The sequence below is a fragment of the Salvelinus namaycush genome, chromosome 29 (genome assembly GCF_016432855.1).
Source record: "Salvelinus namaycush isolate Seneca chromosome 29, SaNama_1.0, whole genome shotgun sequence".
Taxonomy (NCBI): domain Eukaryota; kingdom Metazoa; phylum Chordata; class Actinopteri; order Salmoniformes; family Salmonidae; genus Salvelinus; species Salvelinus namaycush.
In genome coordinates this window covers 17,798,412-17,823,645 of record NC_052335.1, presented here as the reverse complement: position 1 = coordinate 17,823,645, position 25,234 = coordinate 17,798,412, and the positions used below count along the sequence as shown (strand labels likewise).

The following is a 25,234-nucleotide window of genomic DNA, read 5'->3' as shown; positions in this document are numbered from 1 at the left end:
AGGTCTGGGACAGGTAGCACATCCGGTGAACAGGTCAGGGTTCCATAGCCGCAGGCAGAACAGTTAACTGAAGCAGCAGCACGGCCAGGTGGACTGGGGACAGCAAGGAGTCATCATGCCAGGTAGTCCTGAGGCATGGTCCTAGGGCTATATATACGACATGCTGACAATTTAATTTTACACTTCATATTGATATTGCTAGCAGCTTGCTTTCTCAGGTAATGGGGAACGTTACGTGGGCCCGTGTCATTCGACGGCATGGTCTGCGGAGTAAACTAGTTACGTTGTCCATTATGGCAACAGTTACTTTTGTGTTATAATAAACAAAAGTTGTCTTTTTGTGACCTCAATAAACGATTACCGATATCACCCAACCATTGAGGTTGACTATTTTTTAAAGTAATATTGTGAAGTCATAATGTCTTGTATTAAATCTAAAGTTATATAATAAACAACCAATGTCGACACTCAATAATCGGGATGCCAAGGCATATGATTCTGGTTATAAGCAGTTCTGACAAGTTTGTCTGTGTTCCTGCAGAGCAGCGTTAGGGTCAATTGCAATTTTTATTTGAAATTCCAATTCATATATTGAATTCACTTGTGAAGTGGAGACTTTACATTAAATTGAATTCGAATTTCAACAATCTTCAAGTTATTGAATTGGAATTAGACAGTATAGCTAGACTGTCTAAACAGTGGCATGGTCAGCCTGAAAGCCTGAGGGAATTGAATTTGAATTGAAATTTGTGGAATTGTTGGGGATAATATTGAATTATTCGAACATACCTAACATTGGAATAGAGAGGAATTTAATTATCTGAATTCAAAGACTGACCTGGAATTTAATTTGAATGAAATGGAATTTACAGGGAGAGGGAATTGATTTAGGATGGAATTTGTGGCATTAACTCCAACCCTGCTGCAGAAAGCGGAGAATGGTGGGCCTGTGGAGATCCTACCAGGCTCTGATGACCAGGCATCCATGGACTGTCCAGATAATCACAGCCAGTAAGATAACACCAATGATGTATATAAACCCTGGATTGCTGATGTTATGTTTTGGTCAATGAGAGGCTTTGAAGCCACTGGTCGGCCATATTGGCACTCCTCAGAACAACAGTCCTTCATAGGAATGAATGGAATTATACAGTATTTCATTTAAATGTTTCAAGATCAAAATGTATTTAAGTATTTTTGTTGTAGTGGGGAGAGTAACATAACTTTCTAAAAATTACACTTTAAGGAAATATTTATATATATATATATATGTGTGTGTGTGTTTCGCTTGCTTAATATATATTAAAAGTATGCATTAAGCTGTCTGTAATAGAATAAACGTTGCAAAAACAAATAGTATTAGTAAATGCATTTCTGTAGCTTCCAAAATATTTTTACACTGGTGGTGGAGTGGCAAGATGGAGACGCGGTGGCTTCAAAACTGACTCATCTAGTGTGTGTATATATAAATAATTTTAAAATACCCACTACACTAGGCTACACTACAGTAACTACTCTATGTCCATTATGCTCCTCTACAGCAAAGCCCCTGGCAAGAGTCCCAGAAATTCCCTCAAAAAGAGAGGGAGACGGAGACAATTTACCCCAGCATTTTCTCTGAGGCTTTCACCTGATCAGCTTAAACTTTTACAGGTCAAATCAATCAGACTTTTTCTGTCCAAATGTTTACAAATGCAACCCCGTATTCCGTGGCTCACGGATGAGAGCTGCAGTCTGAATGGGGTTGTTCAATTTGTGCTGTACCTTAAAATGGAACCCTATCTGTGTTTTGTAAATATTTGACATATTTCCTGTTGATTCAGTGACAGTGTTGCTTGTGGTGGCAAACATGTTTGTTTATGACACGTACCCTTATGAAAAAAGATTGCAGTCAGAGTGCAGTATAACTATAGTTAGAGAATAGTTATACTGCAGTATGCTCTAAATAATAATTTAGCAGTAATTTAGCTGTGTAACTGCAGTTAGAGAACAATATAACTGCAGTTATTCTGCATTTACTGTGTCTCTTACTGCAGTTTCAAAACAGCATTTTTTTTGCAAGGGTAGCATTCATCAGAAGAGGAAGCACTGACTACTCAGGGTATCCAGGTAAATATTACTTAATTGATCTTCTGCTGAAGTTTTTCTTTTCATAAAGGTGTGGAAATTTCCATGGCGACATAGGCAAACCATAATGTTGTCCTTTTATGCAGTTTTATTATGTAGGTTACTCTTGTAGAATAGAGGCGTTTTCCCTATGATGCTGATGTGACTCATTAACCAACATGTACATGCCCACACGGTCTGTTTTGTCCATTAACCAACACAAGATGGCAATGAAGAAGTATTTTCGCTACACGGTCTTTACTACCCTCACTAGCTGACAGGTCATTAAGGCGATAAATATGTCAGGGTTAGGTGCCAGCTTTGTTTTGATAGCCAATTAAATCCAATCAATATTTGGTCAGATATTTCACCCTGATATGAATATTTGTCTGACTCAGTCCTCTCTATAACCTGTAGTTCAGGGGTAGCTAGTGCTGAGAAGTTAACGGATTTTCTATTTTATTATTATTTTTAAACTTCTTTGACTGTTCAATTATTTGAATTCCATTTTGTTCGTTTTTTTCTGTGAGCTCAATCTGCACATTGCACAGTTTCTCAAGCGATAAATCAGATCCTACCTGAACTGTGTGATGTAGTAGGGATTTGTAGTTTCCAACAGGACAATATTCTACATTGTTTAGCGCATAATTAACTACAATAACCACAATCCATTGCGCATCTACTTGTCCGGTCTGTTTCTTTTACGCCTGCTGTAGAGAATGTGCGATTGTGAGGGGATAGCAGCTGTTGCTTTGGGAGGTAGCTCTACCTGAAAATACATGATCGAAGTGATGGATAGTTGGTATTCAGCAGTCAAAAGTATGCCTTATTTACTTTGAAGAACTACAAAATAGGGATTTTGTCAGACAGCATAGGCAGCAGCTCTATAGAGATGAGATGATGACTTGGAATTAAATAATAAAGTTATCAAATAAAACAAATGTAATATACACAACAACTGAAATATTTTATTAAAGTAATGTGAATAAATTATGGTTAATAATTGATAAGCAGTAATGGACTGTCACTACCATCATGGGAATTTTATTTGTAGTATTTTTTATTATATACGAACCGAAACCGAACCCACCTCTAAAAGCACTAATCCCTCAACACTAGGGGTAGCCGAAGTCTATATTGTCATTGACCATGTGAAAGGCTTTGATATGTTCCCACAGGCAATTACCTGGGTGTTTCTCCTCTCAGAAGCAAAGCTCTGTCTGTGTGACCAATAACAATGCAAAGAGGAAACGTCAACTGGGTTGTGTAACCTTTACTTAACTAGGCAAGTCAGTTAAGAACAAATTCTTATTTACAATGACGGCCTAAACCGGCCAAACCCGGACGATGCTGGGCCAATTGTGTGCCGCCCTATGGGGTGTGGGTTAAAGGGTTGCAGGCAGTTTAGACATTTATGTAATCAAGATATCTGACTTGAGTGACTCATTATCTTTGTTTTCAATGGGAACAGAGATGGGAGCCACTGGTGTTTTTATGTACTGTAATGCAAAGGAGACATTCAGAAGACGGAGAGGGCAGCAGATAAGGATATAACGAGTGTGTGTGAATGTGTGTGTGTTCAAGCACACCTAAACTTTACTGACCTCTGTTTGGCTTAGCTCCAGGTCTGCTTACCTAGCCTGTATGATACATGGAATTCAGTACCTGGCATCAGTCAGTCAATGGAAGGATGGATGAATTAACAAATAACAAACAAACAACTGAATGAGAAAAGGGAGATATCAGGACACCAGTGAGCCACGGTAGCAGTAGCTGATTCCCAAAGTCAAGTTGTGAGTATGAATCTTAAGAAGTACTCCTCTTCCCCTCCTACGTGGGTGAGATAGGTCAGGCTGGGCTGGCTTCATCAGCTAAATACCTCTGAGGGCTCAGTGGGTCCACTCCCTCCCCAGTGGAACAACCATCAGGCCCCAGGGGGAACGCCTGCCAACTCTTCCCCGGATCACTTCACTTAGCCTGGGCCACGTCAATCACCATCTACCCCATTAGCCTCCAGAGGCCCTGGCTCTCCGCCAAGCTAGCTGGTGCTGACATCAGCACTCTCACTTAGGCAGGGGAGAAGAAGCTTGTTACCACCTCTTGACTAGCTACCATGCCTTGCCTCAGTGGGCATCAGATGGATGCTAGATCTAGATAGGGTATTAAAGTTTGGAGGAAATATGTTTTTTGTTTTTTTTCACCTTCCTGTGTGTTTTATCACTGAACACATACTGTAGGACCTTACAAAAGAGAAATGGTAAATGTAAGTGTCGACCTAGGGGCTGGCTGTGTTTAAGGATGAGCTCATATACTGTAGCTAAGCCCCGGGTTTCTCAAGATTTATGCTTGGTTTGTTCTGTTCTTAAAGGGACAGTTATTAGAAATAAAGGTTTACAATTTATTTATTTTTATTTAACCTTTATTTAACTAGGCATGTCAGTTAAGAACAAATTCTTATTTATAATGACAGTCTACCAAAAGGCAAAAGGCCTCCTGCGGGGACAGGGGCTGGGGAAAAAATATATATACACTACCGTTCATAAGTTTGGGGTTACTTAGAATGGCGACTCCGGCGACTCCGTGATGCTGGCTTTCTAGGCAGAGTTGCAAAGAAAAATACATATCTCAGACTGGCCAATAAGAAGAAAAGATTAAGATGGGCAAAAGAACACAGACACTGGACAGAGGATCTCTGCCTAGAAGGCCAGCATCCCGGAGTCGCCTCTTCACTGTTGACGTTGAGAATGGTGTTTTGCGGGTACTATTTAATGAAGCTGCCAGTTAAGGACTTGTGAGGCGTCTGTTTCTCAAACTAGACACTCTAATGTACTTGTCCTCTTGCTCAGTTGCGCCACGGGGCTTCCCACTCCTCTTTCTATTCTGGTTAGAGCCAGTTTGTGCTGTTCTGTGAAGGGAGTAGTACACAGCATTGTACAACATCTTCAGTTTCTTGGCAATTTTTCGCATGGAATAGCTTTAATTTCTCAGAACAAGAATAGACTGACGAGTTTCAGAAGAAAGTTATTTATTTCTGGCCATTTTGAGCCTGTAATCGAACCCACAAATGCTGATGCTCTAGATCCTCAACTAGTCTAAAGAAGCCAGTTTTATTGTTTTTTTTAATCAGAACAACAGTTTTCAGCTGTGCTAACATAATTGCAAAAGGGTTTTCTAATGATCAATCAGCCTTTTAAAATGATAAACTTGGATTAGCTAACACAACGTGCCATTGGAACACAGGAGTGATGGTTGCAGATAATGTGCCTCTGTACGCCTATGTAGATATTCCATAAAAAATCTGCTGTTTCCAGCTACAATAGTCATTTACAACATTAACAATTTCTACACTGTATTTCTGATCAATTTTATGTTATTTTAAAGGACAAAACATTTGCTTTTCTTTCAGTAACAAGGACATTTCAAAGTAACCCCAAACTTTTGAACGGTAGTGTATATAGGGCAAAACACACACCACGACAAGAGACACCACAACACTACATAAAGAGAGACCTAAGACAACAACATAGCATGGAAGCAACACATGGCAACACAACATGGTAGCAACACAACATGGCAGCAACACAACATGGTACCAGCACAAAACATGGTACAAACATTATTGGGCACAGAAAACAGCACAAAGGGCAAGAAGGTAGAGACAACTATACATCACACAAAGCAACCACAACTGTCAGTTTGAGTGTCCATGATTGAGTCCTGGAATTGTCATGAATCCCGCTTCCTGAGTCTGTTTTTGCCTGTGTTCTGTTCTGGAGTGTTTTTTCCGGTGTCCTGGAACGCACCCTGTCTGGTTGCCGGGCGACGTAGCTGGTTGGGAGATCTCTGATTTACCGCACCTGTTTCCAATCCGCTATCTGCACACCTGGTCCTGATCATCACCCCTCCACTTCATAAGCACTGACCTGACATCCATTCCCTGCCGGATCGTTAGCCATGAACAGTATGTCGTGCCAGCGTATCAGCCTCCATTTTGATAGAGTTTGTTTTGTTGTTTTGTACGTCTTGTTTGCCTTGAACTTACCTCCGTTCTCTCTGTCTACAGTCATTCCCCCGGAACACTCATTCCATCCCTACCTGGTCGTCGGTGGCTTCTGTTACTCCCTTGGATCTGCCAATTCAATCCCATCAACTCAACTCCGCTGCCCGCTCCGCTACCTGGATCTTTCTATCTCTACACTTAAACTTGTAAATAAATACTCACCTTCGTCTTACTCTCCTTGTCCTGGTCTGCTTCTGGGTTCTACGTTAGAAAACCGTGACAGAACGATCCGGCCAGGAATGAACCCAGCGGACCTGGAATCCGTTCGCCATGCCATTACCCATCAGGAGAAGATATTGGGACAACACAGCACGGCGCTACAGGAGATAGCGATTTCAGTCCGGAATTTCTCTGCTAGCTTGACGAGTATCCAGGATCAGCTCAGTTTGCCGACGGATCCTCCACCACCTGTTTCACCCCTCTCACCTGCCGCTTCTGGAGCGGTTTCCTTCCGTGAGCCCAAGGTACCGACGCCTGATAAGTACGAAGGGGATTTGGGAAGATGCCGTTCATTTCTTATGCAGTGTGGTTTAGTGTTTGATCTGCAGCCCCACTCTTACGCCACAGACAAGGCTAGGATAGCTTTTGTTATTGAACTGCTGCGTGGTAGAGCTTTGGAATGGGCTTCAGCTGTTTGGGAACAACAGGACACCTGCATGGCGTCATACCAGGAGTTCACGGCAGAGATGAGAAAGCTTTTTGACCATCCAGTCCGAGGTAAGGACGCAGCTAAGCGTTTGTTCTCTCTTCGCCAAGGAGCTCGCTACGTGGCAGACTTTGTGATTGAGTTCCGGACATTGGCTGTGGAGAGTGGGTGGAATGAGGAGGCACTACAAGCGGCTTTTTACCAGGGGTTGTCGGAGCAACTCAAGGATGAGCTGATCTCCTATCTGGAGCCTTGTGACCTGGACAGTTTGGTCGCATTAGCTATTAGGGTGGATAACAGAGTTCGAGAGAGAAGGAGGGAGAAGCAGTGGGTCCCGTCCAATCAATCAGCTACTCGGTTACCATTCGGGTCAGGAGGTGGACCAGAAGGTGTTAATCATGTTTCCCCACACGGGATTAGTGGAGGAGTCCTGCCGCCAGATCCTGAACCTATGCAAGTGGGGCGGCACGGGTTAACTAAGGACGAGCGCCAACGTAGACATGAGACCAACAGCTGCCTCTACTGTGGTAGCTCGGAACATTACATCTCCGTTTGTCCTCAGCGCCCGTTAAACTGCTCGGCTCGTTAAGTTTGGGAGGTTTGTTAGCGAGCCAGTTTCAACCTCTCAAGAGCCCTGTCAGACCTCATTTTCCTGCTACCCTCATAAATAAGAATCAGAGTTTAGCGATTAACGCTTTCATCGATTCAGGTGCCGATGACAGCTTCATTGATGCCGACTTAGTGGAACAGCTGGGGCTTTCCAAGGAGCAATTACCGGAAGCCATTGAAGCAACCACTCTGAACGGCAGTAGTCTGGCACGGATTACTATGAGGACTGAACCGGTTAAGATGTTGTTGTCGGGGAATCATTCAGAGGTTATTTCTTTTTTCATTTTGCCTTCCCCCCATGTTCCTCTGGTTCTTGGATATCCCTGGCTAAGAGAACACAATCCCTCGTTCGATTGGGTGACTGGAAAGGTAACTAGTTGGAGCATTGAGTGCCATGCTAACTGCCTCAGGACTGCCTGTTCTCAGGCTGTCCCCAGTCGGCTCAGTGAGTCTGCTCCTCCTGATTTGTCCCTGGTTCCTGAAATATATCACGAGTTGGGTGAGGTGTTCAGTAACAGAAGGCTCAGTCACTTCCTCCCCACCGACCTTATGATTGTGCGATTAATCTGTTCCCTGGCGCTGCCTTTCCCAAGGGACGGTTATACAGTATCTCTCGACCTGAGCGGGAAGCCCTGGAGACCTACATAAAGGAGTCTCTGGCTGCAGGTCTCATTCGTCCCTCGTCATCACCCCTGGGAGCTGGATTTTTTTTTGTGAGTAAGGAGGATGGCTCTCTTCGACCGTGTATTGATTATCGGGGGTTGAATGATATTACGGTCAAGAACAAGTACCCCTTGCCCTTGATGAGCTCCGCTTTCGACTCTTTACAGGGTGCTACTGTGTTTACGAAGCTTGATCTACGCAATGCGTATCATCTGGTTCGGATCAAGGAGGGGGACGAGTGGTTGACTGGGTTCAATACACCTATGGGACATTTCGAGTATCAGGTGATGCCGTTTGGACTTTCCAACGCTCCAGCAGTGTTCCAAAGTTTGGTGAATGACGTGCTGAGGGATATGATCGGTCTGTTTGTGTTCGTTTACCTGGATGACATCCTTATTTTCTCCAAGGAGCTTTCCAGCCACATCCAGCATGTTAAGCAGGTCCTGCAGCGGTTATTGGAGAACCGCCTGTTCGTGAAGGCTGAAAAGTGTGATTTTCACGCCCACACTACGTCCTTCCTCGGGTACATCATCTCCAGGGGAGAGATCAAGATGGACCAAGAGAAGGTTCGGGCGGTTCGGGATTGGGCCCAGCCCGGTACGAGATTGCAGCTCCAGAGATTCCTGGGGTTTGCGAACTTCTATCGGAGGTTTATCTGTGATTACAGCCGGGTGGCCGTCCCTTTAACTGCCCTGACGTCTTGCACCAGAGATTTCTGTTGGACTCCTGAGGCAGACCGAGCATTTCTGAACTTGAAGAGCCGATTCACCAACGCCCCGATTCTCTCTCAACCTGACACTTCCCGTCAGTTTGTTGTTGAGGTGGACGCGTCTGATGTGGGGGTGGGCGCCATCCTGTCCCAGCGTAGCTCCACTGACGGTAAACTCCATCCCTGCGCCTTCTACTCTTGTCGTCTTTCACCAGCTGAGAGAAACTACGATGTGGGTAACCGGGAGCTTCTCGCTGTGAAGCTTGCCTTGGAGGAGTGGCGTCACTGGTTGGAGGGAGCGGAGCAACCGTTTGTGGTCTGGACTGACCACAAGAATCTGGCTTACGTGCAATCGGCTAAACGTCTCAACTCCCGTCAGGCCAGGTGGGCTTTGTTTTTTGGACGTTTCAATTTTTCCCTGACGTTCCGACCTGGGTCGAAGAACGGCAAGGCGGACGCCTTGTCCCGGATGTTCTCCAAGACGGAGGAGAGTGGGGCCAAGACTGAGACGATTCTTCCCCAGAACCTTGTCGTGGGAGCCGTTACATGGAGGATTGAGGAGGATGTGATGGCGGCCCTTCGGACGCAGCCCGGCCCCGGTAACGGTCCACCCGGTCGGTTGTTCGTGCCTGAGTCGGTCCGTTCTGATGTCCTTCAGTGGTCCCACGCCAGCAAGATAGCTTGTCACCCTGGCGTTGCCCGGACTATGGCGCTACTGCGCAGACGTTTTTGGTGGCCTGCCATGGGAGAAGATACCCGGAGGTTTGTTGCCGCTTGTCCTGTTTGTGCGCAGAATAAGAGTACCAATCGGCCCAGCTCTGGGCTTCTTCACCCCCTACCTATTCCCCGGCGACCTTGGTCGCATCTGGCCCTGGACTTTGTCACGGGGTTGCCCTCTTCTGGTGGGAACACGGTCATTCTGACCATTGTGGACAGATTCAGCAAGTTCGCTCACTTTGTCCCCATCTCCAAGCTTCCATCTGCCACTGAGACGTCCGAGATCCTTGTTAGGGAGGTTTTCAGGGTCCACGGATTGCCCAGTGACATTGTTTCTGACCGTGGTCCTCAGTTTACCTCTGCTGTCTGGAGATCCTTCTGTTTGGCCATTGGAGCTACAGTCAGTCTCACATCGGGTTTTCACCCCCAATCTAATGGTCAGGCGGAGAGAGCCAACCAGAAGATGGAGTCCACGCTCCGTTCATCGGAGGGGGGGTACTGTCACGAATCCCGCTTCCTGAGTCTGTTTTTGCCTGTGTTCTGTCCTGGAGTGTTTTTTCCGGTGTCCTGGAACGCACCCTGTCTGGTTGCCGGGCGACGTAGCTGGTTGGGAGATCTCTGATTTACCGCACCTGTTTCCAATCCGCTATCTGCACACCTGGCCCTGATCATCACCCCTCCATAAGCACTGACCTGACATCCATTCCCTGCCGGATCGTTAGCCATGAACAGTATGTCGTGCCAGCGTATCAGCCTCCATTTTGATAGAGTTTGTTTTGTTTTGTACGTCTTGCTTGCCTTGAACTTACCTCCGTTCTCTCTGTCTACAGTCATTCCCCCGGAACACTCATTCCATCCCTACCTGGTCGTCGGTGGCTTCTGTTACTCCCTTGGATCTGCCAACTCAACTCCGCTGCCCGCTCCGCTACCTGGATCTTTCTATCTCTACACTTAAACTTGTAAATAAATACTCACCTTCGTCTTACTCTCCTTGTCCTGGTCTGCTTCTGGGTTCTACGTTAGAAAACCGTGACAGGAATGAAGAGATGGAGATAAAACTGTCCAGTTTGAGTGTTTTTTGCAGCTCATTCCAGTCGCTAGCTGCAACAAACTGAAAAGAGGAGCAACCCAGGAATGTGTGTGCTTTGGGAACCTTTAACAGAATGTGCCTCGCAGAACGGGTGTTGTATGTGGAGGATGAGGGCTGCAGTAGGTATCTGAGATAGGGGGGAGTGAGGCCAAGGAGGGTTTTATAAATAAGCATCAACCAGTGGGTCTTGTGACGAGTATACAGAGATGACCAGTTTACAGAGGAGTACAGAGTGCAGTAATGTGTCCTATAAGGAGCATTGGTGGCAAATCTGATGGCTGAATGGTAAAGAACATCTAGCCGCCGAGAGCACCCTTACCTGGCGATCAATAAATTACGTCTCCGTAATCTAGCATGGGTAGGATGGTCATCTGAATCAGGGTTAGTTTGGCAGCTGGGGTGAAAGAGGAGTGATTATAATAGAGGAAACCACATCTATATTTAACCTTAGCCTGCAGCTTTGATATGTAAAGAGAGAAGGACAGTGTACCATCTAACCATACTCCCAAGTACTTGTATGAGGTGACTACCTCAAGCTCTAAACCCTCAGAGGTAGTAATCACACCAGTGGGGAGGGGCGTTCTTCTTACCAAACCATTTTACCTTTGTTTTGGAGGTGTTCAGAACAAGGTTAAGGGCAGAGAAAGCTTGCTAGACACTAAAAAAGTTTGTTATAGAGAGTAAACGATTGTATCATCTGCATATAAATGGATGAGAGAGCTTCCTACTGCCTGAGCTATGTTGTTGATGTAAATTGAGAAGAGCGTGGGGCCTAGGATCGAGTCCTGGGGTACTCCATGGTGATAGGCAGTGGCTGAGACAGCAGATGTTCTGACTTTATAGACTGCACTCTTTGAGAGAGGTAGTTAGCAAACCAGGCCAAAGACCCCTCAGACAGCAATACTCCTTAGCCGGCCCACAAGAATGGAATGGTCCACCATATCAAAAGCTTTGGCCAAGTCAATAAAATAGAAATAGGCCTATAACAGTTAGGAAAAGCTTGATCTCCCCCTTTAAATAAAGGACGAACCATGGCTGCCTTCCAAGCAATGGGAACCTCCCCAGAAAGGAGAGACAGGTTAAAAAGGTCGGAGATAGACTTGGCGATGATAGGGGTAGCAACCTTAAAGAAGAAAGGGTCTAAATCATCTGACCCAGATGTTTTTTGGGGGTAAAGTTTAAGGAGCTCCTTTAGCACCTCGGACTCAGTGACCGCCTGCAGGGAGAAACTTTGTAGCGGGGCAGGGGGAAAAGATGGACGAGCATCGGGGCTAGTCACATTAGAAGGGGTGGGAGATGGATACAATGAAAGACAGACACCACTCAGATAGATATAGGTTCATCTGACTTTTAAGTAGTTTGTGTGTGTGTGTGTGTGCTTGCCTTATGTCTCATAATACTGTTAAAGGTTAGTTGTAGAGGCTCCAGTAAAAGCACATGAAAGGTTCAACTCTCTTCCCAGATGTTTTTGCCGGACCGAACTGCCTTTATTAGTTCTACCCTGACATTTTAAGAAAAGGTTAGATCACTGAAAATGGGCTCCTCTGCCTGTCAAAGCAATATTATTAAGGTCCAATGTCCTTTTTAAAACATTATTTGGGTGTGGGAGGTAGAGTCTGCCCTGTCAGGTCTGAGTTGACTTCAATGGAAGTTCCCTCCTCAGTGTGCCACGCAGGAGCACCATAACACCTCACCCTCCTGTATTTGGACCTGGAGGTCCGTAGGCTGGGGCTCCACCATGGCCTCATTCCAAACCAATCTAGCCCGATTTCACAACTCCCTCCATGCAGATCTGAGTGCATAGGGTCCACCGGGTTTTCTCTATGGTTTGATAGGGTGGGGTTTGGAATCAGGCCAAGCTTTTCTCTAATGAGTGTGTCCCCTGTCCATCTATTTACCACTGAAGTTGTGTCCATTTGTCTCTCTGTCCCTCCCCAGTGTGTGTCCCTCCATTCATTTTCTCCCAAAAGAGGTGAGGGCCATCTGCCCAAGGCCAGTCAGGTCCACACCACCCAGAACAAATCGTTTGAATTAAACCAGAGCCGTTCTCTCTCTTCACACCTTAGCCCCCGCCACGCAGCATCATATTATCACTATGACCAGCCAGGCTAAAAACAGAAGCACCCTAATTCTGTAGCTCTGCCATCATTTGTTGGGTGAGCTGTCAGTGTCTCAGCCATGGTCTCCACTCTGTCATGCATCTCTATCACATAGCCTGGTCATCCTCCATCTCTACCACATAGCCTGGTCATCCTGCATCTCTACCACCAAGCCTGGTCGTCCTGCATCTCTACCAGCTAGCAGGGTCGTCCTGCATCTCTACCAGCTAGCAGGGTCGTCCTGCATCTCTACCACCTAGCAGGGTCGTCCTGCATCTCTACCAGCTAGCAGGGTCGTCCTGCATCTCTATCAGCTAGCAGGGTCGTCCTGCATCTCTACCAGCTAGCAGGGTCGTCCTGCATCTCTATCAGCTAGCAGGGTCGTCCTGCATCTCTACCAGCTAGCAGGGTCGTCCTGCATCTCTACCACCTAGCAGGGTCGTCCTGCATCTCTACCACCTACAGGGTCACCCCGCATCTTGAACAGAATGCTAACACCTTGACTGGTCACGTCACTCTGACCTTCACACAGGCCATTCCCTGGACCAGCAGAGGGGTGAGGGAAAGCAGAGAGGCAGAGGGGACAAGACTAGTGGGAGTATCTGTTTTAGAGTTTGGAGATCCCTAGAGACAGTGATCCGTGATCTAAGCTCCCATCTCTCCCTCTCTGTAGGGAACAAGAATTACTCTCTCTCTCTCCATGGTGTCTCTCATCAGAATCTCTGCCCCATTGTTCACAGAGAGGGCTTCTCAGCTCTCTTCTTCTTGACAGGTAGCAGCAGTCTACCACACACTCACACACTCTCTCTCTCTTACACACACACACTCTCTCACACTCACACACACACACACACTGCTCTCCCTCCTTTATCTTGGACTGCCAAAAGTTGTTTACAAGAATCCCCAATTTCCTTTGACATGAGCCACCATGAAACCCACCTTTTCCCCAGGTGCGTAGCCTCTCTCTCTAGTGGTGTATCTGAATGACTGTTCATTAACGGCTGTGTGATAAATGGCATTTATCTGACTCCAGACCTGCTGGTGAGAGTGTCACAGAGAGGAATGCTTTGATCCTGAAATGGGCTTGTGTTTATATCTAACGAGATGCTGACTTACTTTTGTTCACGCAGAGAGAACTCGTTTGAGTTGCTTTGTCCCTTTTCATGATGTCAACAAAGGCAGAACATATTGATCTCTGCCTGTATTGTTTGTTGTACAGAGAATTGATGGAAATGTTTTTCCGCTCAGAAGTTTTCTAGCCAGCAACATTATGGAGAGAGAGTCATCGTTTTCAGCTTAATTTAGAACAAGTTTGGAGTCACCGTTTTCACAACTCTTTGTCAAAAATGGAAACACACCCCACAAAGAAACCACACTATTTAGCCTGGAAACACTTTCAGCTGTTGCCTGTATAATTTACATGTCAATGGGTTTCTCTTCATCATCAATCAATCTCGCTCAGTCATATTCATCAATGCATCTCCTAAATCAGATGTTTGCATCCTCTGCTGTAGATTTCCCATACAAGTCGATCTCCGCAGAGACACGTGAGGCTGTTTTTAGATTACGCACATATAAATAATGCATGTGTATGTTTGTCCCCCCTCCTGTCTGGGGTTGAGGCGAGGTGATCGATGCCCCCAGGCACAGCCTCTGGGCAGCGGAAGGAAAGGGAACCCGTGACATTTCCAACACATTGGTGGAGACTGCTCCGTCAACCAGATTGGCACTCCCTGTGTGTGTTAACAGGAGGGCACGCACACACACCGTACACACACATACACACAGGACACTGTGATGTCCCACTGAGGCCTTTCTGGCAATGAAATCAGTTTCCATCAGTCGCTGTGGGAGGTGTCCATAGACTACTCTCTCTTGTGCGCGCTCTCTCTCTCACTAATTGATAAATGACACTGTACTCTTGAAGCCTTTCACTCTCTCTACCAGCTCTCTCCCTCCCTTCCCTCTCTCTCTCTGCTCCCCCCTTCTCTCTCTTTCTAGTGAGGAGGTATTTACAGAGCATAGAGCTACTGAATGGTTTGACTGTGTGACCGGGGCATGCACACTTCCAGTCAGTCAGTGTGTCAGTCATCCTTACCTGTGGCAGTAAGGTCTCCAAAGACAATGACCTACAGTACTGTACCAGTGTGTTTTAGGATGACTCGGTCAGAACTTTGGGGATGAGTCCAGAGGAGAAAGGTTCAGTGTCTTGTTTTATTACTTGCTACTCTAAATCATGATAATCAGCCCTTGCTAAATCACCTCAATGGATTTGGAGTGATTATACATTTTTAAGATACACATCAGTTAAGTCACACATCTCTTGTGTTGTGAATGTGTACGCTAATTGGATCTGAGTGCTTTTATAGAATGCATCTATATTAGTGGCTGTATTGGTTACATTGGCTTAGTGCCTCTATCTAATGATATTAGCATATTGGTGACAACTAGGGTTGCAAAAAGCCTGTAACTTTTCCAAACATCCCAGGTTTTCCAGAATTCCTGGTTGGAGGATGCCTCTTTTTCCCGCTTATTCCCCTGATTTCAGGAATGTTAAAACCAGGATTTCTGAGAAACTTGGGACTTTTGAGTAAGTTGCTGGAATTTGTAACCTTATTGACAAATCATTCAAACCGTAAAACACTTGTTCAAATGAATCTACACAGTGTCACAAAGATATCAGTAATACAATGTACTACAACTGTGTAACATCTTAGCAAGGAGTGGACATGTGTAGAATAGAACAAATGCCCAGTCAACCATTCCTCTGCTACAGTGTAACTACAGTCTAACTAACCAGTTTATGTAGTTTTTATGAATAGTATATTTTCATTTATGATATTTACAGTTGAAGTTGGAAGTTTACATACACTTAGGTTGGAGTCATTAAAACTCATTTTTCAACCACTCCACAAATTTCTTGTTAACAAACTATAGTTTTGGCAAGTCGGTGAGGACATCTACTTTGTGCATGACACAAGTAATTTTTCCAACAATTGTTTAGAGACAGATTATTTCTCTTATAATTCACTGTAAAATCAAAAGAAATCAGACAAGACCTCAGAAAAAATGTTAGACCTCCACAAGTCTGGTTCATCCTTGAGAGCAATTTCCAAATGCCTGAAGGTACCACGTTCATCTGTACAAACAATAGTACGCAAGTATAAACACCATGGGACCACGCAGCCGTCATACCGCTCAGGAAGGAGACGCATTCTGTCTCCTAGAAATGAACGTACTTTGTTGCGAAAAGTGCAAATCAATCCCAGAACAACAACAAAGGACCTTGTGAAGATGCTGGAGGAAACAGGTACAAAAGTATCTATATTCACAGTAAAACGAGTCCTATATCGACATAACCTGAAAGGCCGCTCAGCAAGGAAGAAGCCACTGCTCCAAAACCGCCATAAAAAAAAGCCAGACTACGGTTTGCAACTGCACATGGTGACAAAGATCATACTTTTTGGAGAAATGTCCTCTGGTCTGATGAAACAAAAATATAACTGTTTGGCCGTAATGACCATCATTATGTTTGGAAGAAAAAGGGGGGGCTTGCAAGCCGAAGAACACCATTACAAACGTGAAGCACGGGGGTGGCAGCATTATGTTGTGGGGGTTCTTTGCTGCAGGAGGGACTGGTGCACTTCACAAAATAGATGGCACCATGAGATAGGAAAATTATGTGGATATATTGAAGCAACATCTCAAGACATCAGTCAGGAAGTTAAAGCTTGGTCGCAAATGGGTCTTCCAAATGGACAATGACCCCAAGCATACTTCCAAATTTGTGGCAAAATGGCTTAAGGACAACAAAGTCAAGGTATTTGAGTAGGCATCACAAAGCCCTGACCTCAATCCTATAGAAAATTTGTGGGCAGAACTGAAAAAGCATGTGCGAACAAGGAGCCCTACAAACCCGACTCAGTTACACCAGCTCTGTCAGGAGGAATGGGCCAAAAGGCTACTAAATACTATTTGAATCTATGTAAACTTCTGACCCACTGGGAATGTGATGAAAGAAATAAAAGCTGAAATAAATTGTTCTCTCTAGTATTATTCTGACATTTCACATTCTTAAAATAAAGTGATGATCCTAACTGACCTAAGACAGGGCATTTTTACTAGGATTAAATGACAGGAATTGTGAAAAACTGAGTGTAAATGTATTTGGCCAAGGTGTATGTAAACTTCCGACTTCAACTGTATGTATGTCTTACACCCATAGAGATGTATTATAGAATATTGTGTTCTAATTATATTACTATGGGACCCCCATTAAAACAATTATAACAAGACAAGTGGTGTATGGTGAGTGATTCTTTTTAGGTACATTATGTATGATAATCATCAGTAGTGACATCTGATGTTATCAGTAAAGCAGACGCAGGTGTACAGGGGATTAATGGTGAATGGGGGTTGATGTCTTTGAATGGTCTTCTACTGCTTTTTCTGTCGTTGGCACTGTTGCAGGTTGGCATGTGTCTAAGTACGTTCCCGCTGTGCGCTGGCACAGAGCGGCAGATGACCGCATTCCAATGATCTTCCTGTTACTCTCTCTTTCTCCACCCCTTCTCTCTCACTTCCTCTAACCTCTCCCTCCCTCTTTACTCTTCCTCTCTCTCCTCCGGGCACGCTGGTTGGGGTGGGTGATGTCATCTCCCAGCAGGTGCTTGAGAGGCGGGGTCTAGCCAATCACAACGTGACACGGACAGCCAAGATGATGAGCATCGGATTCTTCTTCGTCGTGAGTCCTCCTTCCTCGCTCTTCCTGTCTTTTATCTCACTGTCTCACCTCAAATGACTGGTTAGAGTCAGTGTATCCGTCTTTACCACACATGCACATTGGATTGCTCTCTCACACAAGGGAGAGGTTTGTAGGGAGGGTTCATGTGCTGTCACAAACACTCCATCGGCCAGCTGTTAAAGGGAAACAGCTCTGCGACTGTGCGTCAATAGCAGCCACAAGTAGGTATGAGTAGGTCTCTGAAGGAGTGAGAGAACAGCTGGGCAGCGTGGGCTGGCCACCCAAGGCCAGGCCACAGCACCAAGGCTCCTGGACATGCCACACACAGATGTTCCCTCTGACACACTCCTTCTCACAGACTCTGTGAGATGCCTTTGGCAGTGGCACTCTACAGAGAGCTGAGAAACTATGTTGTCGTGACTCACCACAGTGTGCGCATGTGTGTGTGTTTATGTGGCCATCAGCCCAGTCATGGACCACCCTCTGTGTGACATCACTGGACAGAGAAGGGAGAGTGAGTGCAGAGCGTCACCTAGAAATATAATGTTTTTGTTACATAGGCAAAGATTATTTATAATTGTGATCTTCTTATCTTCATTCATTGAATATTCTATTGTTTTTGTTCAGTGCCACTGAGAGACCAACACTGTCTACACAGTTATGTAAAAGTAAAGCTCTAACACAAGATGACTTACAGATCTGAAAGAGGTGCTGTGGTTGACTATGTTTTCTCACATATTTGTTTCTAGAATGTTCCAAAAGTAATACAATTTTTCATGATTATTTCCTGCTGTTACCCAATCAGTTTTTTTAAAGATGAATCTGTGTGAAGGATCCTGATGGTCCTGTTTTCAACCCCAGGGCCCTGTATTAGGTGGATGGTACATGATTCTGGACAAGCTGGTCACTTGGGGGACCAAAAGTGCCTCCATTAATAAAATGCTTGTCACTAAGATGAGAGGGGCATCTGGGTGGCTGCATTTAATATGTTAATTTTCAATAAAAAACTAAAACAACTTCAGTACCACCAGCCATTTGACATGAATAGATAAATGAACATGGTTTATATTACTTTAGATACATTCTCTAATGGGCTGGTCATTATCCCTTGCATGACTCCTTTACTTACAAACCAAATAACAACAAACATTCTAAATATGAATGGACCACAGGTGAAGGTGCCCTCAGAAGTGCCTGTCACTGTGGTACCAGCCAGAGCTGAGTGACTAGGTGTAACACACATCAGAGAAATCTATTTCTGCCTGTTCCCACGTTTACCCCTGGAGGGTGAAGCCCCCCTCAGCGCGTGTCAACTAATCCTTGCATTGACAGGTGTGGATACAAGGCCTGCTTGTATAATACGCCGCTAACATGATTTGGGGTCTGTGAATGCACAGGAAGAGAGAGGACAATGAGAGGCGAGCGCAGCATGGCCCTCTCCTGGAGGGGGGATTAGTGTACACTCTGAAGGATGCATGCTCTCCTTCCACAGCATTGCTATTTTCACACATAACTTCCACAAAACAGGGATTCCAGGGCTAAATTTAGATCTTAAAGACCCATTTCTGTGTCAATGTCCTGTCAATGTTACCATATATAACACATTGTGGAGGGAGGGGGAGTTGATGCTGGTGGTCCCTGTCTAAATTAAGTTAATTAGTAGTTGTATGTCAGGTGGTGAAATTGGCCAAAGCTTTACCTGGGGAGTCCTAACCACAGTGATGAATCTCCCTTTATTACAGTCACTGAGCTGTAAAGCTGGTTCATGTTAAGAAACAGGATCTTCCCAGACTTAGATGATTTTCAGTGATCTGAAAGAAGGGTAAGATTAGCACAGTTGGTACGAGCAGCCCCTGTCTGTATAAAGCAAATGAAATCATGTCCAAAGTTCCTTTCCGTGTCAATCAATGTCTGAGTTGTCAACGTCTATCTAATCCTCCTTTTTTCCTCTGAACATTTGTGTCAATCGTCCCAGTTGGTTAGTGTGATGAAACTTTCATAGAGGCTTTTTATGGCTGCCCACATTGGTCTGTAAACAACAATAGCAGGTCCTCCATGGCATTAGCTGGCAGGGTTTTACGAGCACTTCAAAGAAATGAAAAGGAATTTCTCCCTCTCTGAATTATACAACAGCTCATTGTGGGGTCCTCAAGTTCGCTGTGATAGGTTATACAATTAAGACATTGGGCTCCCGAGTGGCGCAGCGGTCTAAGGCACTGCATCTCAGGGCTAGAGGCGTCACTACAGACCCTGGTTAGATTCCAGGCTGTATCACAACCAGCCGTGATTGGGAGTCCCGTAGGGCGGCACACAATTGGCCCGGCGTCGTTAGGGTTTGGCCGGGGTAGGTCGTCATTGTAAATAAGAATTCGTTCTGAACTGACTTGCCTAGTTAAATAAAGGTAAAACAAATAATAAAAATAAATAAATAACTGCTGCCTCAGTGACCATAATGTTGGTGATTTGATCAATGTTGCATCAAATATCAATAAAAATCTACAGGGTGAGGGTCCGGGTTTTAGTAACGCCACAGCAACAGGTAAATTGCCATTTTTACTTCTGTAAATGATATGTATTATGACACCATTTGGCTTTTATGTACAACCCTGTAGAGGTAACAACAAGCTACAGGTGCTCTACTTTCAGGGCCCAACCCGACTCATCATAATCACCGCAATTATCCAATTTTCTTTTGAAACCTTTTAATAGTGGCCAGTGTACATCATTATACAGTATGTATGCCCCATGCCCATGCAAAAGTAAGCTTACATTAAAAGCCACTGACCGTTTTTCCCACAAATTTTTCAGACACGTCCACATTTATATCAACATGTATATTCACACACAAAGACAGATACATGTTCTTGTCATGTATCAACAGGTGGAATTTGCTCCGTGTTTCCTGGGTACCTTACTGGGGATCTCTAGAACTTTGAATGGACTGACTGTGGAGGAGAACGTTGCCATGCTCAAGAGGGTAAGGCTCATCTCAGCATGACTTTACCCCACAGTTGTCAATTAAACTTACAGTACATTAAACCTCAAAGAATAATATAATAAAAAAACATACAGTACCAGTCAAAAGTTGACACCTACTCATTCCAGGGTTTTTCTTTATTTTTACAATTTTCTACATTGTAGAATAATAGTGAAGACATCAAAACTATGAAATAACACATATGGAATCATGTTGTAACCAAAAAAGTGTTAAACAAATGAAAATATGTTTTATATTTGAGATTCTTCAAAGTAGCCAACCCTTGCCTTGATGACAGATTTGCACACTCTTGGCATTCTCGCAACCAGCTTCATGAGGTATGAACTGGAATGCATTAAAATTAACAGGTGTGCCTTATTAAAAGTACATTTGTGGAATTTCTTTCCTCCTTAATGTGTTTGAGCCAATCAGTTGTGTTGGGGCTCCCGAGTGGTGCAGCGGTCTAAGGCACTGCATCTCAGTGCTAGAGGTGTCCCGTGATTGGGAATCCCATAGGGTGGCGCACAATTGGCCCAACGTCGTCCAGGTTAGGGTTTGGCCGGGGTAGGCAGTCATTGTAAATAATAATCTGTTCTTAACTGACTTGCCTAGTTAAATAAAGGTTAAATAAAATTAAAGGTAAGGGTGGTATACAGAAGATAGCCCTATTTGGTAAAAGACAACGTTCATATTATGGCAAGAAGAGCTCAAATAAGCAAAAATAAATTACAGTCCATCATTACTTTAAGACATGAAGGTCAGTCAATCCGGAAAATGTCAATCCATTTCTTCAAGTGCAGTCGCAAAAACCATCAAGCATTATGATGAAACTGGCTCTCATGAGGACTGCCACAGGAAAGGAAGACCCAGAGTTACCTCTGCTACAGAGGATAAGTTCATTAGAGTTACCAGCCTCAGAAATTGCAGCCCAAATAAATGCTTCACAGTGTTCAAGTAACAGACACATCTCAACATCAACTGTTCAGAGGAGACTGTGTGAATCAGGCCTTCATGTTCGAATTGCTGCAAAGAAACCACTACTAAAGGACACCAATAAGAAGAAGATACTTGCTCGGGCCAAGAAACACGAGCAATGGACATTAGACCGGTGGAAATCTGTCCTTTGGTCTGATGAGTCCAAATTGTAGATTTTTGGTTCCAACCGCCGTGTCTTTTTAAGATGCAGAGTAGGTGAACGGATGATCGCCATATGTGTGGTTCCCACCGTGAAGCGTGAAGGAGGAGGTGTGATGGTGTGGGGGGGCTTAGCTGGTGACACTGTCTGTGATTTGTTTAGAATTCAAGGCACACCCAACCAGCATGGCTACCACAGCATTCTGCAGTGATACGCCATCCTATCTGGTTTGGGCATAGTGGGACTATCATTTGTTTTTCAGCAGGACAATAACCCAACACACCTCCAGGCTGTGTAAGGGCTATTTGACAAAGAAGGAGAGTGATGGAGTGCTGCATCAGATGACCTGGCCTCCACAATCACCTGACCTCAAGGCAACTGAGATGGTTTGGGATGAGTCGGACTGCAGAGTGAAGGAAAAGCAGCCAACAAGTGCTCAGCATATGTGGGAACTCATTCAAGACTGTTGGAAAAGAATTACAGGTGAAGCTGGTTGAGAGAATGCCAAGAGAATGCAAAGCTGTCATCAAGGCAAAGGGTGGCTACTTTGAAGAATCGTAGTACTTTATTGGTTACTACATGATTCCATATGCGTTATTTCATAGTTCTACAATGTAGAAAATAGTCAAAATAAAGAAAAACCCTTGAATGAGTAGGTGTGTCCAAACTTTGACTGGTACTGTATATTAAGCATGAGTCACAAATCCAGATATTATAGAAATGTACACATGCTGATTTTTGTCATCTTTAAAAATCAACATGTTGTCTTAAAAGATAAGTGTTTAGCGTTGGCCTTGTAGCCAGTGCCTCCTGTAGTACCCTCTGTAGTACCCTCTGTAGTACCCCCTGTAGTACCTCCTGTAGTACATCCTGTAGTACATCCTGTAGGACCTCCTATAGTACCCCCTGTAGTACCCTCTGTAGTACCTCCTGTAGTACCTCCTGTAGTACCCTCCATAGTACCCCCTATAGTAGCTTCTATAGTACCTCCTGTAGTACCCTCTGTAGTACCTGTAGGACCCCCTGTAGTTCCTTCTGTAGGACCCCTGTAGTACCCCCTGTAGGACCCCCTGTAGGTCCTTTTGTAAGACCCCTGTAAGACCCCTGTAGTACCCCCTGTAGTACCTCCTGTAGGACCCCTTGTATCACCTCCTGTAGGACCCCCTGTAGGACCCAAACAGAGCTGAGGCGTCCTGTGGAACTCCTTTCCTCTCCTCCTCTGTGTTCTCCAGGAAGCTAACAGAGTGACCCCCATCTCTGACACAGTTTAATTAGAAGCTATTTCCTCCCATGGAGGGAAGGAGGGTTGAAATAGCGGCGGGTGACTCATGTCTTAGATAAGGGATGTGTGTGTGTAACAGGGGTGTTCGTCCACCGCTCCCTTCCTCTTGCTCGGCGGACCATAAATTATTTATGCAAGGAAGGCACTTGAGCTAAAATGAGGCCGAAAGGGCAGTCACCGAAATGTCAGAAGAGACAGAAAACAAATGGCAAATGTGCTCATTAGGCAAGACTGTGATGTAAAATATATGTGAGGTGAAAGACAATAACATGACCACACCTCCCTCATCTAAAGCCAGGTGGAACGTGGTCTGGTGCCACAGACCGACGTTACTAGTTTGAATGGACATTAGTGACACGTGAGAATGTTGGCAGACACATGCAGCATCATCCTCAGTCCTCAGCCCTGCTCTTCATTAGCTAGTGGCAGTCCGCTCGCGTGTCAATCACAACACAAGCCCAGCTATGTCTTCCCTTCGCCTCATTTTATATTGTGGGTCAAGCTTTCCCCCCGAGACCACTTGGTTATTCATGTGTCTCATTATAACAATCGCTCTGATGCTACAGTGCCTCCCTCCTTTATGAGAGGATGAATGAGATAGAGACGTGGGGGTCGGAGACGTCCATTTCGAGAGCTGCCATTCTCCTACACATTCCCTCATTGGTCAGTCACTTCACTCAACGCTGCCGAATGCTGACACTGAAGGTCAAGTGCACACTACCTATTGGGAAAACAAAGATTAGTGCTAATGACGTGTCTGCCTAATAGCGTTTTCATTACGCAACAGTTTGATGCCGTTATGACATTCTAAAGCTCAGTGTGTCATAATTAAGGGAGAAGATGGTGAGCGCTGGGCAAACTGTTGCATGACCACAGGACTGCAGCCTCGTGAGCTCAAATAAGTTGGTTGTCTCTTCAGCCCTAGACCACGAACGAAAGACGTTGCTCTCCAAAGGAGGACGGATTTTGGTGACGTCATCGTGTGTCTCTAACGTTGTATCCCTGCAGTGTTTTAACCCCAGGTGGCCAACGCCTGTTTGCTAGAAATTAGAAACTGTTACGCCCCAGAAAATCAACAAAGACAGACAACATTTCTGGGAACATTGGCTTATTTTATACATCCAGTCTTGCCCAATAAAGACATTATTACAAAAAAAAGAATGAAATCCAGCCAATCTTGTTGCCTGTTGACCTTTAGTGAGATGGGCCAGGCTAAGTGAGGGTGCAGGCAGTTCCAGATGTCTGGTTGTTTTATATGCCATGTGATGTAGCAGGACAGGGCACTGTCCCACAGTTATTAAATTGAGACTATGGTGTTGAGCTGGTTTTGAGTGTTACCTGTCACTGTCTGTGACTGACTCAGAGGGGGGCCCAACGCATACTGTAACCTCTCATAGCCTGAGTGACAGCCCCTACCCACCTGGTCAGGGTCAGAGGTCAACACAGGTGTGAACTGGAGGTAGACACCCCTGTGAGGGAGGGTTAGTGTCAAAATATAGATGTTTCTACCAGAAATTCACCATCGTTCCAACATAAAGATCTCTATGTCTCTTATTCTCTGCAGGACTACATGGATGCTTTGATCTCAAATTACTACCTAAGTTCTCCATGTGGAAAGCTTCACATACTTACGGTATGAACCACTCTATGCTTCATCAATGTGTTCCGCTCTTTTTCAGCTATGGCCTCCAGTCGAGATTGCCAACTTCTATTTCATCCCACTGCACCACAGGTAAGGCACAGGGATGGTTAGTGACGTCAATGTTATCCTTATGGATTTTCAGTGTAATGTCAATTTATACTCAGAAATATTGATTTATTCATTCAGCTGTGATGCCTGAATGGAACTCTGATGTTAGTACGGAATTATTGTCTTGAAGATTGGCTGTGGTCCAGATTGTAGCTGTTTCCTGGAATTCCTCCTTGTCTTGGAAAGCCAATAATGGATGTTTCAGGTCCCGCCCTACCTCACACATATAGGACTATCAATAAGACTTTTACACTCACAAATCATGTCATAAACTGAATTCAGAAAGCTGTGAATCAATCCCACACTAAGATAGTGGTCAGGAACAAATGGTTAACAAACTCTGAAATACTGCATAGTGGATGATTTTTGTGAAAGTTTGTCACACCTACAGTGCATTTGGAAAGTATTCAGATCCCTTTACTTTTTCCACATTTTGTTACGTTACAGCCTTATTCTAAAATTGATTAAATAAATACAAATTCTCATCAATCCTCACACAATACCTACCTAATCATGACAAAGGGGAAACAGGATTTTAGAAATGTTTGCAAATGTATTAAAAATAAAAACAGAAATATCTTACAGTATATACATAAGTATTCAGACCCTTTTCTATGAGACTCGAAATTGAGCTCAGGTGCATCCTG

At 44.7% G+C, this 25,234-nt stretch overlaps 1 protein-coding gene across 1 annotated transcript; it reads left to right on the top strand.

The window, feature by feature from the left end:
- The first annotated feature begins 938 nt into the window (after positions 1-938).
- LOC120023984 (protein Mpv17-like) lies at positions 939-24,817 on the top strand. Its single transcript, XM_038968077.1, has 7 exons — positions 939-1,008; positions 17,325-17,443; positions 18,305-18,388; positions 20,325-20,420; positions 24,402-24,434; positions 24,517-24,569; positions 24,718-24,817. Exons 1-7 carry the CDS (start codon positions 939-941, stop codon positions 24,815-24,817), a joined length of 555 nt encoding a protein of 184 aa, XP_038824005.1.
- Positions 24,818-25,234: the final 417 nt, after the last annotated feature.